The sequence below is a fragment of the Orbicella faveolata genome, unplaced genomic scaffold (assembly GCF_042242905.1).
Source record: "Orbicella faveolata isolate gen_17 unplaced genomic scaffold, um_ofav_v1 contig_36, whole genome shotgun sequence".
Classification (NCBI taxonomy): Eukaryota; Metazoa; Cnidaria; class Anthozoa; order Scleractinia; family Merulinidae; genus Orbicella; species Orbicella faveolata.
The window spans coordinates 12,722,924-12,739,610 of NW_028301565.1; the positions used below are offsets into that span (position 1 = coordinate 12,722,924).

Below are 16,687 nucleotides of genomic sequence, written 5' to 3' on the forward strand. Positions count from 1 at the left end.
GTCAAAGATACTGGATTCTTATTGAGAGAGATGAAGTTTTAGGTGTCAGTTACATATCTTGACATTCACACAAAAACTACCGAGGTCCTAAAAAATTTATTACATCCCAAAGGTTACTCTGTTTCTCTAAATATGGCGACCATATTAGATTTAATGGCCAATGTTTGACATCATCGTCTTTTCCACCCGTCAATGCAAAGAGATTGGATGCTTATGTACAAAGATGAGGTTCCTGGCAACAGTAGAATGTCCTGATATTCAGACGAAAACTAGCACAGTCCCTGGCATTGAACGTTATTAGACCCCAAAGATTGAACTTCCTCTCAAGATGGCGGAATATGAGTTATACATGGCAGAAGTTTGACCTCATACTCCTTTTGACCCGTCAAAGAGATAGGATTCTAAAAGCGAGAGATTAAGTTTATGGCGATAGTAGTCTGTCTTGATATTCAGCCAGAAACTAGCAAGATTCTACATTGAACGTTATTAGACCTCAAAGGTTGAACTCCGTTTCAAGATAGCGAAATATAACTAACACATGGCCACAGTTTGACATTATACTCCTTTCGACCCTTTAAAGAGATGAGATTCTAATACCGAGAGACTAAGTTTATGGCGACAGTAGTCTGTCTTGATATTCAGTCAAAAACTACCAAAGTACTAGATAACAAGTTATTCGATTAGACTTCGTGACAAGTTGGCAGTGACTTTACAATAAGGAGGCGAATTGCAATATACTTCTAGAGGGGGAATCGGCCGATGTTTTACATCAGACTTTTTTCCACCCTGGAAAGAGATGGGACTCGACTATCGATAGATGAAGTCTTAAGTGTCATATTTATCTGTTGACATTGGCACAAAAACTTTTAAGCTCCTATAAAATAAGTTATTTCATCGCAAATGTTACACCCTTCTTCTTAAGGTTACGGCTATATCAAATTAATTAAATGGATCAAGTGGCAGTGATTAAGGTGATTAGAAAAGGCGGAAATTTCATAGTAACTGTCAACCAATGAAAACGCTCGATCCAATACATATGAAACGCTTTGTGATTGGCTACCTATAGGCACTGTCTAAAGATGCAGAAATGAAGCAGACATGGCGGACGATCAAACTTCATGTTGGAGTCGCCTATGGTATCTTCAGGAACGTTTAAAGCAAGAACGGCTGTTTGTCAACAAAGAAAAAACTGAAATATCTAATCTAAACATAGAGATACAGTCGAGCTGCGAAAGACTTTATCACTTGTCATGGATTACCCGGCAACAGTGGAAAATTGTACAAAGAGTACGGGCTTCACCTGAAGATTGCAGCCAGGCGGTGAACAGGTTGGATTCTGCCCGCTTTGTTGACGCTTCTAGACACCTTGGCTACTTAGAGTCAAAGTACTGGGAATTTCTGAAAGGACTAAGGGAGAATCCTGCCCTAGTGGCGTCGACTTTGACATATGCAGACAAAGTCAATTTGGACACCTCTCAGCTGATTCGTCTGTTGTTGAATTCTCTGTATGGAAACTGTTTGCTTCCGCAAGACGAGAGTTACGTTTTGCTGCTAATGAAGCACCTCATTGAGCTGAAAATCACAGGAGACGAGCAGCCTGGAGAATTCTTTAAGCATAAAAGGAATTCGTTTACGTCGTTGTTCGAGATTTTAGTGGAGAGCTTGTTCTCTGCGAAGTTGTATTTGACAGCGGCATTGCACGCTCCTATAATGCAAGTTCTTTCGGAGGATTCACTGCTTAAAAAGAGACTGCCTCTAAAGTGTACTAAATTTGTTGAAAGCCTGAAAGCGAAACTCTACTGCTTCCCTCAAAGTTTACGCTGGTTAGTGTGTCAATTTTCGAAACTTCTTTCTTCAACTGGTAATGTCAACGACAAGGACGTGCGCTCGATGGTGTTGAAATTATTGTTTGATTTCCTTGTGTGTCCGGCCATAATAAGGCCCGAACAGTTTGGCATCACCTCTGATGTACAAATCAGTGAAATAGCCTCCCAGAACTTACAGCAGATAGCTTCTTGTTTGCTCAATTGTTGTTTCTCTGAAGGTGATAAAAACCCAAGATCATCGCACATGTTTTCGAGAATTGATACAGTAAGTACTCCGAGTAAATATGAAAATAAATAGCACGCCAGGTGAGGAAATTGGTGGGACATGGCACGTTTAATAGGGGAGTGGTGTGACATTGAACCTCTGTTCTACTTTCTTGCTGATGCTGAAGGTTTGTAGCTCCTTCATTTGGAAAACATCAAATACATGAAGCAGTGTATCTCCCTGCCCCCCACCTCCCCCCCCATCACCACCTCTGAGCAATGTCATAACTTTCAGGGTCTTGTGGATGGCTTAGTATTATATATCTGTGTGGTTTTGGAAAATATCCATACCCCACCCCAGAGGGGAGAGTGTGTTGTGACAGGGAGGGGGAGTCATGATCAAAGACCCATGAAATTGCAGAGGACAGGAGAGGTGGACAGTTGATTTATATTCCATATGTACTTCAATTCAATACAGATTCAAATACCTATCTAACTGTTCAAAAATTGTTCCTTTCTTCCTAAGTAGAAAACAGTAGCTTGAAAACTTGTATTTGAAATATAGCAATATAATTCAAAGTTGGATATTTCCAAGTTTCAACTATTTTTACTTTTTCTTTTCAGCATTGTGTGGCATCGTTTTTAGATGCCATATTACAAAGCCAGGAAGAAATTTCAGATGTTCCAATCCAGCAGTCACTTCCTGGCCTTTGCCGTAACTCAGTTCTTATAACTGAAAATGAGCTGCACTCCTTGGTAAGTATTCACAGACAAAATCTCTTGACCTGTGGTCATTTACGTTAAATCTCTAGTATCAGGATTAGGATTATCTGTTTTTGTTTTGTTGTCCTTTTACTGACTGAGTTCAAAGTTTGTCATGCTGGTGGCAAATGGTTCAACTTCATGCCACTGGCTGCTAACAATCCTTCTATCCGAAGTTTACCTCAGCAGGCATGTGGATTTCTTGAGGAGTTTAAGAGTGAGATCTATCATTTCCCTTAACTGTATCACATTATTGTAAGTTCTACTCCCACTCCTTAAAAACTTGACGTGTATAACTTTTGGTGTCTTGTAGACACACTCAGGAGTACATGTATCATTTTGTTTGTTAGGTGTCGTTGTGCAGATAAGAGTTAGCCTTATCATTCAGTAGCATTGCTAGTAACATAGGCTTTGTTAACAGGAATAGTAGGTTTCTTAAATCTGAAGTTTAAAGCAACACTGCGCAGCTCGAGGTTTTGAAATGACAGTTGCTAATAGCCCTGAAGTGAGCTCTTGTTATTTAACATTGCTGCAAGAATGAGTCTGGAGCTCTGCCATCAGATCGTTTTATAAATTAGTTATACAGCATTATCATTCACACATTTGACTTAAACATGGGCCTTTTTTCTAAGTTACCTAGAGTAGTCTTCTCCTAGACTAGTCCCTACTGGAAAATCGTATACTTAATTATACACCCAATATACATATACCTTTGTTTGTCATTATTCTTTTCAAACCAGTGCATTCTTTTGTTTCCTTTCAATAGACAAGCTTTCTAAGGATGGTTGATCACAGTGAAGATCACAGAGACATTGTCAACAATAAAGAATTAAAAGAGTTACTGGATAACCTGCCACCCCAACCTGACCCCCCAGAACCCTCAACCCCGGAGGTGTCAAAAGATGTTTGTCCTGCACCTTCCAACCTTGATTCTCAAACAGGTAGTCCAAAAACACCCAAAAAACGACGCCCCTTTAAAGGCAAGAAAGAAAAGGAACCTCGCAAGCAAAGTCTGGGTGAGGCTCAATCCACAGAAATTGAACCAGCTAAGGTGATCAAGCAGTTTAATCCTTTAGCGGTTGTCAGCAAATCAGAGGAGTTCAAAATGGAGTTTCTCAGAAGAATACCACTGATGTTGCAGGAGGATGAAGATGTTTTAGTGATTTCTCTGGGTTATTCTGCAATTGAATGTCCTGGCATGGAGTCTGAGGAAAAGGTACAGTAATTAAATTTATTTGATGTGCATTTATTGATGGTGATCATGGCCTTGCATGCAGAACCCTTCAACTTGTTTCTAAAGAAAAGGGAGACTGCATCTGTGGTTAGCTTCTACATTACCTATAGTCATCTTCATTCACTCAGCATTTGGAGCATACCAAACTGGTTCACACTTAAAACAGACATGTATTTTAAGCATTACTCAACGGCTTTAATGATGACTTCGACTCTCATGGAAATAAAATTTAACAAGAAGCATCATCTGGTCTAGCAATGAGATCATCATCGCATCTCTTTATGCCAGTAGGTGCACAAGACTGACATGTTGTCAACCCAACACTCTAGGTTCTGTGCCACCACTTTTCCCATTTTTCAAGTCATCTACCATGCCTTGTAATCTTTTCTTTCTCAACAGTCCTTTTTCAAGTGATGTTGTGTCTTGCCCTGCAACCTTCTGGGATCCACCCCAGTACTGTCAAACAGTTGCTTAAAACAAACATGTTTTCTATTTTTGAATATTACTCTGAGGACCGAATCAAAGGCCTTTTAAAAGTACGTGTACAGGCCTGCCCTGCATTCAGTCACCTGTTATAAGATGTTTCTCAGTATAAAGATTTACCCTGTCATACTTCTCTTTGGTCCAAATCCAGTCTGCTCCTTTAGAAGCTTTTTGTCTACACCTATCTTGATCTGCTCAAGCAGTATCCTGCATAATTTTGTTTTGATAACCAGTGATAACGTTGCTCCGTCCCATTGTTAGAATGGTGCTAATCACTTTCTTGAATACCTTGATGGCCACAGTCCCAGCTCAGTCCACAGTTTGGCTGGCTGTGTAGATGCACATGGTAAATCACAAGTTTGATAAATCTTGAGCAAATTATGATCCAAGCTTGTCCCAGGCTGTCTGGTTCTTAAAACCAACCATACTACACAGAATTCGACCAATATGGAAATGTTGATGTCTAGGCTCAGACAACTCTGTTGGAGTAGTCAAGCTACAAGAAAATCTTCTATTTCCTTCCTTTTTGTTTTGCCATAAGTTAAGAATACCAAATACTTAGACAGCCTACTCAGTGACAGTCTGAGTTATTTCTGCAGATCAAAGAGCAGACCATTCTCGTTAATGTATGATTATGATAAATTGAATAATGAAAGTCATTTTTGTTGATCTGTAGGTACTTGGCATCAAAAAGCCAAAGAATGAGGCAGATTCTAGCAAAAGTTTCAGACCAAGAAGTAGCTCTTCCACGTTCTATAAGCACCTTTTTCCTGAAAAGCCAGTGACAAAGGAAGATCATTCTAATGATAAAAGCAGTGATGAAGACACACAAAATGGTCAGTGTGATCTTGACATTCATGATGTGTTACTCTTTGGATCCAGTCTCTTAACTTCTATGGAAAGTTCTCCTCTAACTAGTAAAAGTATAAACTGGGAAGGACCCTACTTATGTTAGTACACAATGCTGGAAACAATAACTGTTATTACGTAGTAGGATGTCTGTCTTTTCAAGTCTCTAATTTTTTAAATGCAAATAATCTGATTGCTCAATCCCTAGCTGTACAAGTCATGAAGTAATAAGTGGGCTTTAAGTCATTTTAGTACTCGACCATGATGTCTGATCATAATGTAAAATAAGACGCCCAGTTTCACAAATTTGTTTGGTCAATATCCAATGAAAAACTGTCATTTCGAGCACTTGTATGGGTTTTTCAGTGGGTTCTAATCACACAAACACCCCATGTATCATTTGTGGGTTTACATGGTTTTTTGTTAAAGGATGGAACTGACTTTTCAAAACACATGAATGTCAACAGGAAAGCAAATTGAACATTAGACTTTCCAAAGTTTTTGTTGGGGTTATTGACTTCTATATCAATAAAGATTGCTGTTCATTGTTGAAAGTCAAAGATCTTCCAAACTTAGTGACAAAAGAATTGTTCTGATGTATTAAGGAAATAACAGCACTTCACGCTAGTAAACAGGTTTATTGACTTCTTTGGCCAAACAAGATGTGGTTTGTGTTTTGTAGGTAATGATCCAACAACTGATCCTGGTACTCTTCAGCCAGCTACATGTGTCATTGATTCAAGTCATGGTGATCACATTGCTGATTCACTAGGACTTGCTAAAGAGGTTACACCTGGAACAGATTGCATTGATTTCCTACACAGCAATTCAGAGACAAATACATGTACGCATGCAACACAAGATGTTGAAGCAAAAGGAAATGCAGAAATTGGACACCCTGACAATGTTGATCTAATTGATTTTGGAAGTGACAGTCCACCTCCTCTCCCTTCAGTTCCTGGAGATGCAATTGATAACCAAGCTGTGAAGAGACAGTCACCCATTGCCTTTGATCACCAGGTGGCTGGAAACCGAGACAGTGCCATTAGTAGTGGTGGCAGCACACGTACAAGCTGCATCAGTAGTACAAGCACTCGGAGCAGTGGAATTGAATTCACTAAAGATTGCATCGTAGTTGACAGTGGCCATGGTGATATTGCAGAAGAGGGTTCTGAATCGGATCTCTCTGGCCTTGAACACTTAGCTGCACCTGATGATAATTTTAGAAAGCGCACAAGTGTTATAAATGACCAGGAAAAAAGACAAAGTAAGCTTAGCAGTCGTGGAAGCACAAGTAGTGGAACAATCACTGGCTTTCAAGGAGAGGGTTCCAACCGTGACAGCCAAGCAAGCTTCTTGAGTTTCGATGCAGAGTTTCCACCTCGAAGTGGATCTTCTAGTACAGCTGATGATGAACATGAGTGGCCACCTAGAGAGAAGAAGCCCTCTCGTGGATCTTCATTAAGACGGCATTTCAGAGGGAGGAAAAAGACCAAAGGAAAGGGTTCTTTTGATGGTGAGGATAATCTGAATGACGAGCAAAGTGGGAAGAAAGAGAAAGGATTCTTTGGAATGATCAGGACAGGACTCTCTAAAGACAAGATGAAGGCAAGTGGATCAAAAGTGTACAAGGAATTGGCAGAGAAAACACTTGATGCTTTTGATATCACTGACAGGATGGCACACCCTGAGGTGGAGGAAAAAACACCCAAAGGTACTATTATTTTAGTCTCACAATAAGAATAGAATAAATTAATGTTGTTTCATGGTGGTATTGCTTATAATGTAAATGTCTTATGTGTTGTTGTTTTGACAAATGTGTGGCCCTTCAATTGTGGATCAATAAGAATACTTCTAATTGATCTAGAGTTGGAGGGCCATTCAAGACAGTTAGATTGGTTGGTGTTTATTGATAAGAGAAAACCATAGAACCCAGAGAAAATCCTCTGGGGCAAGAATGACAACCAACAACAAACTCAAGCCTCTCATGACACATAGGAGAATCAGGATTTGAATCAGTTCTATAAATTATGTACATCAATGAGAGGCAAGTAGCCTGACCGCTATGCCTTCCTTGCATGTGATTTGTTTCTTCTAACTGATCGATGGCAACATTGAACTCACTTCTGACCCTCTCCCATTGGTCTATTGTATCTACAATCATGGACAAAAGTCTTGGGACAAATTTACACTTTTGGCACTTGCGCACATGCCAGACGTGAATACAACTTCTTCACCTGCCTAACCTCACCCCCCACCCCCCATACAATGTTGAAAACTAGTACCTGCAATTTCTTCTGATTTTCAACATTGTGTTGGGTGGGGAGGGGGAACAGCAACACATTGTAAAAGGATATAGAAGCATTTTTTTCAAACTGTAGTTCTAAAACACAGATAATTGGTTACATTACTTAAGTGTCCCAAGGACTTTTGTCCACAATTGTAGTACCTACTTTTCGAAGTTGATAAAGTACATATTACTTACTATACTTAGACAGTTATGCGAGAGCTAAGGCATTCACAATGATGACTAGTTTGAATCCTGTTTTTTTAGGGGGACAGAGTGGAGCTTAACATCCACTTGTACGATAATCACTTTCACAATGACATAAAAAAAGAAAATGTTCTTGTTAGCATTGCCCTCTTAAGGTAGTAGACCTACTATAACCCTGCCCATCTTGTAACTTTTTTCCACCTTTGTTTCTCTCTTAACAGACATTGTATCAGACCTTGATAAAATATTAGAAAAATACAAGAACAAGGCACATGCTCAAGGTGGAGAAAGTAAATTGGATGAAGTTCAAGATGAAAACGATAATGACCAAAGTGAGGAAGATGACGATGTTGTTGATGAAGATGAGAAGTTTGTAAACTCTAAGAGGAAACTTAGACTGGTGCTCTGTCAAGCTGACTTCCAGAATCTTCCACTGCTTCATCCTGACAATAGATTGCCAGAAAAAAGGTAGATACCACACTAAAAACAGAAATTTATTTCTCCATAAAATACAAATTAAGATGGAAATTACAGTTACTTGTGTTTCACTCTTGAAGCAATTATCAGACATGCTTCAACCATGAAACTTGAGTAACTGAAATTTCTCTCTTAATTCATACTTCCCTCTACATGTATCTGTATCGAGCACTCCTACGATTATGTGAAACCACCTTTTTTTTTCTTTGTTTATCTCTATAAAATATAACTATTGGTTCTTAGGCTTAAGATATGTTGTGCTGTTCCCAAAAAGATACATGTATCTATACCTAGTGAGTTTTTATGTTTGATTCCAGTTTAATTTCACAGAAATTGTAGTTTGATCTGTATTTTGTTTTTCTTAGGATTATGGTAAGAAATCTGAACAAGGTAAAATGCACTTGTCAAACATGATTGAGGTTATTTTGACCTACAAGTCAATTTTAAACTGCAACAGATATTTCCTGGAACCAAACCTGTGTAGGCAGCAACAGTAATCTGTGGCCTCAGTCATTGAAAAGGAGAAAAAAACATAACTTTTTATTGTCTTAAGGATGGTGCCTACTAAATACAAAGGTTTTTGTGCTGGGTTAGGACAACACCGAAAAAGTAAATCTTTGCAAGGGCCATTGGAATCCACAAAGAAAAATTGGGGAAGCCACGCATTTTTTCCAGATAATCAGCCTTGAATCTTAACAAAAATGCTGACATCAGCATTTTCTGAAAAAAGAAGGAAAGGATATTTCTTCACAAATTTCCTTCAAAATCACCTTTACAAACAGAAAAGCAAACACATTTATAAAGGTCTTAAAACTACATGGTAAATGGTAACATGAAAACCATATTTGGTATGTTTTTAATAACAAAATCGTTGCAACAGTGCTTTTAGCGTCTCTGACAGCCTTCCTCTGGTTCAGCCAAAATACAGTCTAAATACCTTTTGGTCACAACCAGAAACTGATTACGTGTTGAATAGGCTTTCCACTTCCATTTCATAACATAAAATGTGGGGGTAACCACGCGTTTTTTAAAGTTATTGATCTTTTTGTGAAAACTTTTATAGTGCACATTACATTTTTTCCTGTCGCTTCCCCAGTAAGTAAAACATTTGCGTCTTTCACACTTGTTTTGCGCACGCACTACGCCATCTGCAGGTACTTGTTTGCAGTTGGATTTCAGTATAATTTTCGCCAGATAACAGCTAGTTTTTCAGCTGGAAGACATTAACAGTTAGTGGTTGGTGATATGCTGCTATTTTGGTGTTCCTGGTTTGAGTACAGGTTCATTAAACTTGATTTGGTCACAGTAGGAAAATTTTGCTTTCTTTGAGTCGTGTACTTGGTAGTGTAGTTGATTGCGTCAATGTCAACCCCAGCGCGCGCGCATGGCACTTAAACCATGCCTTGCGTGATACGCAGAAAATATGCGCACTAACAAAAGTAGGCACCATCCTTAATTCAGCATTACAGGCTGCCATCTTCAGATACACAAATAATGATAAATTGTTATACGTCATTTTTTAAGGGCATATGCCAAAAAACCTGGTGGGGAGCTGCTTACATTCCTCCATGTGCAACTTGCTGAGGCAATTAATCTTCAGGACAGATCCCTGTCTGCTCAGTTACACGAGACAATAAGAAGTGTCAAAGACCTCCAACCTGGAAGGTACAGATTCTGATAAATTAATAATCGAACATTTCTGCTTTTGGCCTACACTTCAATATCAACAATGATGTATCTTTTCTAATCAGTGAATAAGAAGTTCTTAGTGATCAGCCTAGCTTTGAGACGTGTGTTTGTTTGGATTTCGTTGTTATGTCAACTTTGGATATACTAGTTGTGAACTTACAAAACACGTCATCGTTTCTTATTCTCCAAAAATCCAGAAATACAATGCTTGTACTCCCCCAGCACATGTAGCACAAAACAAAGCACCTGTTATGCCCTCCAGCTTTCATGAGTTCATTTAAAAATCAGGGCAACTTTATTGCTTTTGTTGTTGTTGTTGTTGTTGTCATTGTCAGTCTTATTGCATGTAATTTCTTCTCTCTCTTTCCTCTTCTTCCATTGCCTTTCCCTCTTCTTGCTAAACCGTTGGTAATTTTTTTAAATTTATTCAAGGGAAATTGGTTCCTGATGGCTAGTTTTCACTAGCAAATAAGCACAAGCATAAGAAACATACTTAGATACAGTGGAGTGCTGCTAAGTAGCACCTTTGGAAGGAAAACTTCCTAACTAAAGGTGCTAATTGTCAACGTCTTGCTGTGACTGCATATGATGGCTTATGCTTGTTCTTATGCACACGAGAAAACCAGCTTTAAAATCTGATCAATCTAACAATGGTTGGACACAAGGTCACTTACAATGAGATCTTTAAATGCTTTTGAATGCTGTAGAAAATGATTTTTAAAAGTGTTTTGCGAAGGCATGCTGATGTTTTGTTCTCCCACCACAGCTTTGCTAAACTGTTAGAATCCTTAGAGGAGGAGTACAAGGCACGCACTCCATACCTCGCCTACCTGGTCAATGCACATCAAGGCCTACTGGCAACGCATGCTCACTTGGAGAGATTAGTCGAAAGGATAGAAAGGTACATCTAACATGAACCACATCACCTTTAACAATACTAAGAACGTCTTGTTACTGATAGTTAACGCCCAAGTCGCTAGTGGAGGGAAGGTGCCTACGAAGCCCGGGGGCTGCAACTGCAGTCACATCCCCAAGGCGCTAGAACACCCGACTGGCCTGCCCAACCCGCAACCAAGCCACGAGCCCCCCGTGCCAAGCCCCCTACAGGCACCTGTCACACTCAAGCCAGATGGCATTGGTGGAAAAAAAATGCTGAAAAAAAGGGGGGATAGGGAGGGGACGCCGAGAACCGCTAAACTATAATTCAATCCACAACGCCACACTAACAGAGCGATGAACACACTGCGAGCACATGGGACGACAACACATGTACTAAGCAAAAATACCGCTGGACAATGTCAGCCCCACGGCTCTCACGACCATATGACTGTTGCAAACGCTACAGAATGCACCAAACGCTAAACAAACGCTAACAGATGGCCAAGGCACTAACAAACGCCTACAAAAACGCTACTGACCAGACTCGCTCCTGGTCGTAAACTATGTAAAATTTCATTGAACTATATCAAACGCTACAGAACGCACCAAACGCTAACCAAACGCTCACAAACGGCCAAGACACTAACAACCGCCTGTAAAAACGCTACTGACCAGACTAGCTCCTAGTCGTTAACTATGTTAAATTTCATTTAACTATATCTAACTTCTCAGCATTGCGTTACTATGAAGGAGAAATGCAATAGATGTTGATTTCTCCAGGGAACTAGAAGGCTTATACTCTAATACTGCCTATACTTGACAATAATTTATTATCACAGGGACAAAATTATCTGCCAAAACTACTTAATCATGAACTGTGTAAAGCTGTTTCTGGAGCCAAAGGAGAAAGAAGAGATCAATAAATTTAGCTCTGAATTTCAAGCCTCACCTACACCAGATGACAAGGTTTGATATGACATGTTATTACTATGATTATGATTAAATATCATACAGCCATCCATTATAATCCAGCAAATATTTTCGCTCGTGTGCGATTGGTCTAAATGCATCACATGACCGAATATTCCCCAGCTAAAACTGGGGAATATCCGAGAATGTTCTCCAATTTTCAAACCTGCGCATGTTGCGAAAAATATTTGAAGGATAATAAACACAATAGCCTCCATTTGGCGCGAAAATATGCTCGGACATTTGTCCTTAGACATTATATGTTCTTCAAAGCTCACAGTTTTCCTTGAGCTACGCTCTCGGAAAACCGTTCGTTTCTCGGAACAGATAATATGTCCACGGACAAATATCCGAGCATATTTTCGCGCCAAATGGAGGCTATTGTTTATTCATGTTATGTGCCGCAAATAGATATGGAATATTGTATGTAAATACGTTTATTGGTTAATCTTACTGTAATGTTATTGGAATTCTTTCAATGTAATAGTGCAATAAATGTACTAAAACATAACTGAAATTCTCTGTGCAACAGTTGACAATTCTGATTCTTAAGTCTTTTCTGTGATTGGACATTCACTGTTTGTCTTCATTACCGATTCACAGTGTGCGTTACTTGAGGATTTTTTGAAAACATTAGCTGAAGAGATGGAAAGACATCCAATCTGGTCAGGTACAGGTATTTTCCTCTGATAACTTACAATGCAGTTATTTCAGTTGATTAACAGACCAATTTTGATATTATTATAATTCAGCCTAACACAATAGACCTCAGCACGAGGCTCTGGGGAATAAACCCCACAAACTACAAACTCTGTAGTTATTCCCTAGAGCCTCGTACTGAGGTCTATTGTTTTAGGCTGAATAATTGGTCTATTAATGGTAGATAAAAATGTGAGACAAAACGTTGTTACATTGCAGATCACAGAGAATTGGAACAAATTTATTACCTACTATGTGCATAAGAATAATGTTTACTTTCTGTTCACATTATTTGTTTCAGCCCTTTTATTTTACTTGGAATTTAATGTTGATTGACAGGTGTCAGTGAGGAGCAATTCCAGGACACTTTAGAAGCAACTGAACGAGCCATCATGAGCAGTATCTACAAATGTGCCTTTTACCCCAATGGCGAGGTTGACATGGAAAGAGATAGGTGAGCTATGATCAAGAGTAGCTGTGTAAGGACCAGCCTAATGATTAACACTGTTGGTTGATAAGCTTACCAGGCTGACCCCCGTGCATTAACCTTAAAGCAACTTGCAGTATTTCTACTTCTTCGTGGATTGAAAGTCAGTCCATCCCATTAAATTTCCTGGTACCCACGTGTACACTGAAATGGAGAGTGGCACCCTGAGAGTGACGTTTTGGCACTTACCTGGTATAGAAGACACAGCTGACGTAAAGCAATAGAGAACATAAGGACGAGGAAAACAATGAAAACAATAGGTTTGTGATGCAGTGTTCTTTTGTGGCGTGTCCTGTGTCTTCTACACCAAGAAGGAGCCGACATTTCTTGCCCAAGAGCAAGACATGATAATCCCAGCCAGGGTTTTACCCCAAACTGATCGATCCAGAGGCGAGTGCCCTTAACATTAGGTGCCCGGTTTACATTTCAAAACCTTAGTTTTGTTTACTTGGAAAAAAAAAATGTATACCCGAAAAAAAAGAAACAAAGATCCTACAAATAAAATTTCCTTAGATGGCAGTCGCCCTTCAAAGAGTTTTTAAGTTCTGATAATATTTGATACAAGATATGAATTCTCGGAACCCCATTGTCGTTAAAAACGTGATTGAATATCATGTTTGGTTTTTTTTTCTCGAAATTCTAGAACATTTCATGAGCACGTGAACAATCTACAGAGGGTTATTCACCCTAACCACAAGGCTGTGCGAGTGCCCAAGGTAGGTCATTCTAAACTCACAATAGGGTGCAACAAAGCTGGTGTTTATTTTTTTGTTAGGTCTAATGCAAGCCATGTATAGCTTATATCCAGTGTCTTTTCCTCCAACTGTGCAAACCTTCTGTTGTATTTGCTATAGTAACGTGATGACAAATTTTTCATCTTTGTTAGAAATATCGCAAAGAAGCACCCTGGGAATCAGCTCAGAAGGAACTGCTAGCAATCAATGCTTACAAGGTAATCACGTGTTTCAGTATATGATCTATACATTACAATGAGCAGATATCCTATAAGGAAGGAGGTTAAAATCGAAGTGTTATGTGAAATAATAAACGCTTAACCCGGAAAAATTTCAGGAAAAAATATGTATCAACACAAATATGAATGAAGGACGTGTATTTAGTAGCAAGAGTGGCGGGAGGTTAAAAAATAGCACTTGCTATATGAGTTGTCAATGTCGTTATAAATTTTCTTTTGCTGATAGCCATTACGTAAATTCATTGAGTGAACAACCATTTAACTGAGTCAGTGGAAAAGTGATTTTATGCAACAGGTTAGATTTTGGAGTTAAGCGATCTGTTACAAAATAGAGATAGGATTATCAGTGTCTGGTACAAGTTGATGTTTCAAAGACCTTAGCTAACCTCTTTCACTTCTTTAGACGCCCACGGACAAACTAAAGTGTGTGAGGCGGTGTTGCGGTACCATTATGAACTTGCTGTGTTTGGCAAGCGAGACGAGTGCACCTGGGGCCGATGAATTCGTGCCTGTTTTGGTGTACGTGGTGATTCACGCCAATCCTCCAGGCCTGCTATCCACCATGCAATATGTCACTAACTTCTATGACAAGAGGCTCAGTGGCGAGGAAGCTTATTATTGGATGCAATTTTGTGCAGCCATTGCGTTCATCAAAACATTAAGGTCTGGCTCCAACTGAACGCTGACAAGTTCAGTCGTTAGCGAAGGGTTCGTCGCAATTCAAATGTTTGACCAAATTCGAGGCGTGCGTCTTGATGGTTAATTTCGTCTGAAATATTTCGATCACTTTTTATTTGCAATTAAGGAGCTTTTACGATCTTCGAATTGAAGGAAACCTCTAGATAATAGAATACTTGGTCAAGAAACGACCAAAGAAAACATAAGTACATCTAGATTAAGAAGCGATATACATATAGTGTTCGGAAGAATGATTTGTAAAAGAGTCAAGGACCTCTAAACAATAACAAATCATTCATCTTGCTCGTACGCCACAGGAGACTACATTATCAATGTCTTGGTGGTGAACTCGAGACGTTACTGAACGAGAAAGATTCAGAAACAAACGCGAGAAAGAACTGATGAGGGAGGACTTAGTTCCAGGGGATGAGGGAAAATCACCTTGTTCCTCCTTCCATCAGATACTGGAACGAACTACCCTCATCTTGTCAGCCTGTGAAAACTTAAATAATTTTGTCTAACAACATCAAAAAGTCAAGGGATGTCAAAGGACAAAATGTAGCAATTGGGCTACTTAAGGGGTGGGAGAGGGTGGGTATACAGGGATCAAGCTACTTTGCGGTTTACTTGGAAAGTATACACTGACTGTGAAAAGAAACTTAATCCGATTTGCATGGAAATCTAATTTAGCTGACTGGAAGAAAAAGCTTATAATTATCTTTGAAATTATGGTCTGAATGACCACCACTAAACAAATGGTCTCCTAGACTTTGGGGTGGCTAATGTAAGTCACATTTGTTTGATTTAAACGAAAATGTACAGTAATAATTCTTTGCTGTATTCGCTGTTGAGGGAATAACAGTTAAATCAGCCTAGGTATTTTTTCAGGATGAAAGGAAAAGTGTGCACATCTAATTTGAAACAATTTGCTTATTACAAGTTAATTACATCTGGAAACGTTGGGCTGCTGTTTCTTTTCTAAGGAGCCATTGAGAGAAAATTGTCTTGCTTTAAATGCCATGATTTTCACAATGTAACAAAAAATACAACAGTACTGTCGCGGCTTCCTGGGGCTTATCAGTGCAGTGCTGAGACTAGGTTGGAGGTTTGGCTTGATCTTGTTGAGCACTCTAACTAGGGTGTACCATTGCCGCTGGCCTTTGTACAATAAGCTGACTAATTCGCTAGTTTGAGCACTCTTGGCATGGTATTGATGATACCACAAGTGTGGGATCATCAGAGGTGACTGGCTGTCTAGCCAAACCTCCACCTTAGTTTCGGCACTGCACTGACGAGGCCCAGAAGGCCGAAACAGTACTGTCTACAGTTTTATCTAAAGATGTAGATTTTTTATAATGGTTTAGTTTTTGACTGTGTTATTAGGAGTTTAACTCCTGGGTTTAGTGGCGCTAATGTGTAAGGATTGGACAAAATATATTTTCTTTTTTGAAATCACTATATGAATTAAATGCATATTTTTTTCCTTTGATGATTTTAGCGATTAGTTTTGATATCCTTAATTTTCAGTTTTTGTCACTGTTGTAAGATACAATTTCGAAGCAGCTGTGTTTCTGCAAACCAGGCTTCAAATGCAATGTTTCCTTTGATGATTTTAGCGATCAGATTTGACATCCTTAATTCATAGTTTTCGTAGAAGCCAGGTCCCGGTTGCTTTAAGGTGGATAACGCTATCCACTGGATAAATCGCTATCCAGTGGATAAATCGCTATCCAGTGGATAGAGTGGTTTGTTATGTTAACACTTATCGACTGGATAGCGATTTATCCGGTGGATAGCGTTGACCACCTTTCGAACAACTGGGGTCTGATTTTGATTCAGTTCTGTGTTTTGCAAACCAGGCCTAGTGGGACGATTCCGTCCTAATTAATTTTACAATGGTGTAGATTGAAATGAGGATGTCTGGTGTGTTTTGCATGTGGGTTTCGTGTGTGTTTTATAATTCTAGTTTCGTCACAGGCATATT

General features: G+C 39.3%; 1 protein-coding gene across 1 annotated transcript; it reads left to right on the top strand.

The window, feature by feature from the left end:
• Nucleotides 1-1,041: 1,041 nt before the first annotated feature.
• Nucleotides 1,042-16,195, top strand: LOC110064259 (GTPase-activating protein and VPS9 domain-containing protein 1-like). The gene is made up of 14 exons (XM_020771288.2): nt 1,042-2,091; nt 2,655-2,786; nt 3,559-4,008; nt 5,186-5,345; nt 6,041-7,072; nt 8,074-8,320; nt 9,854-9,994; nt 10,785-10,919; nt 11,737-11,863; nt 12,470-12,536; nt 12,905-13,019; nt 13,696-13,768; nt 13,939-14,004; nt 14,429-16,195. Exons 1-14 carry the CDS (start codon nt 1,099-1,101, stop codon nt 14,702-14,704), a joined length of 4,014 nt encoding a protein of 1,337 aa, XP_020626947.2. The 5' UTR covers nt 1,042-1,098; the 3' UTR covers nt 14,705-16,195.
• Nucleotides 16,196-16,687: the final 492 nt, after the last annotated feature.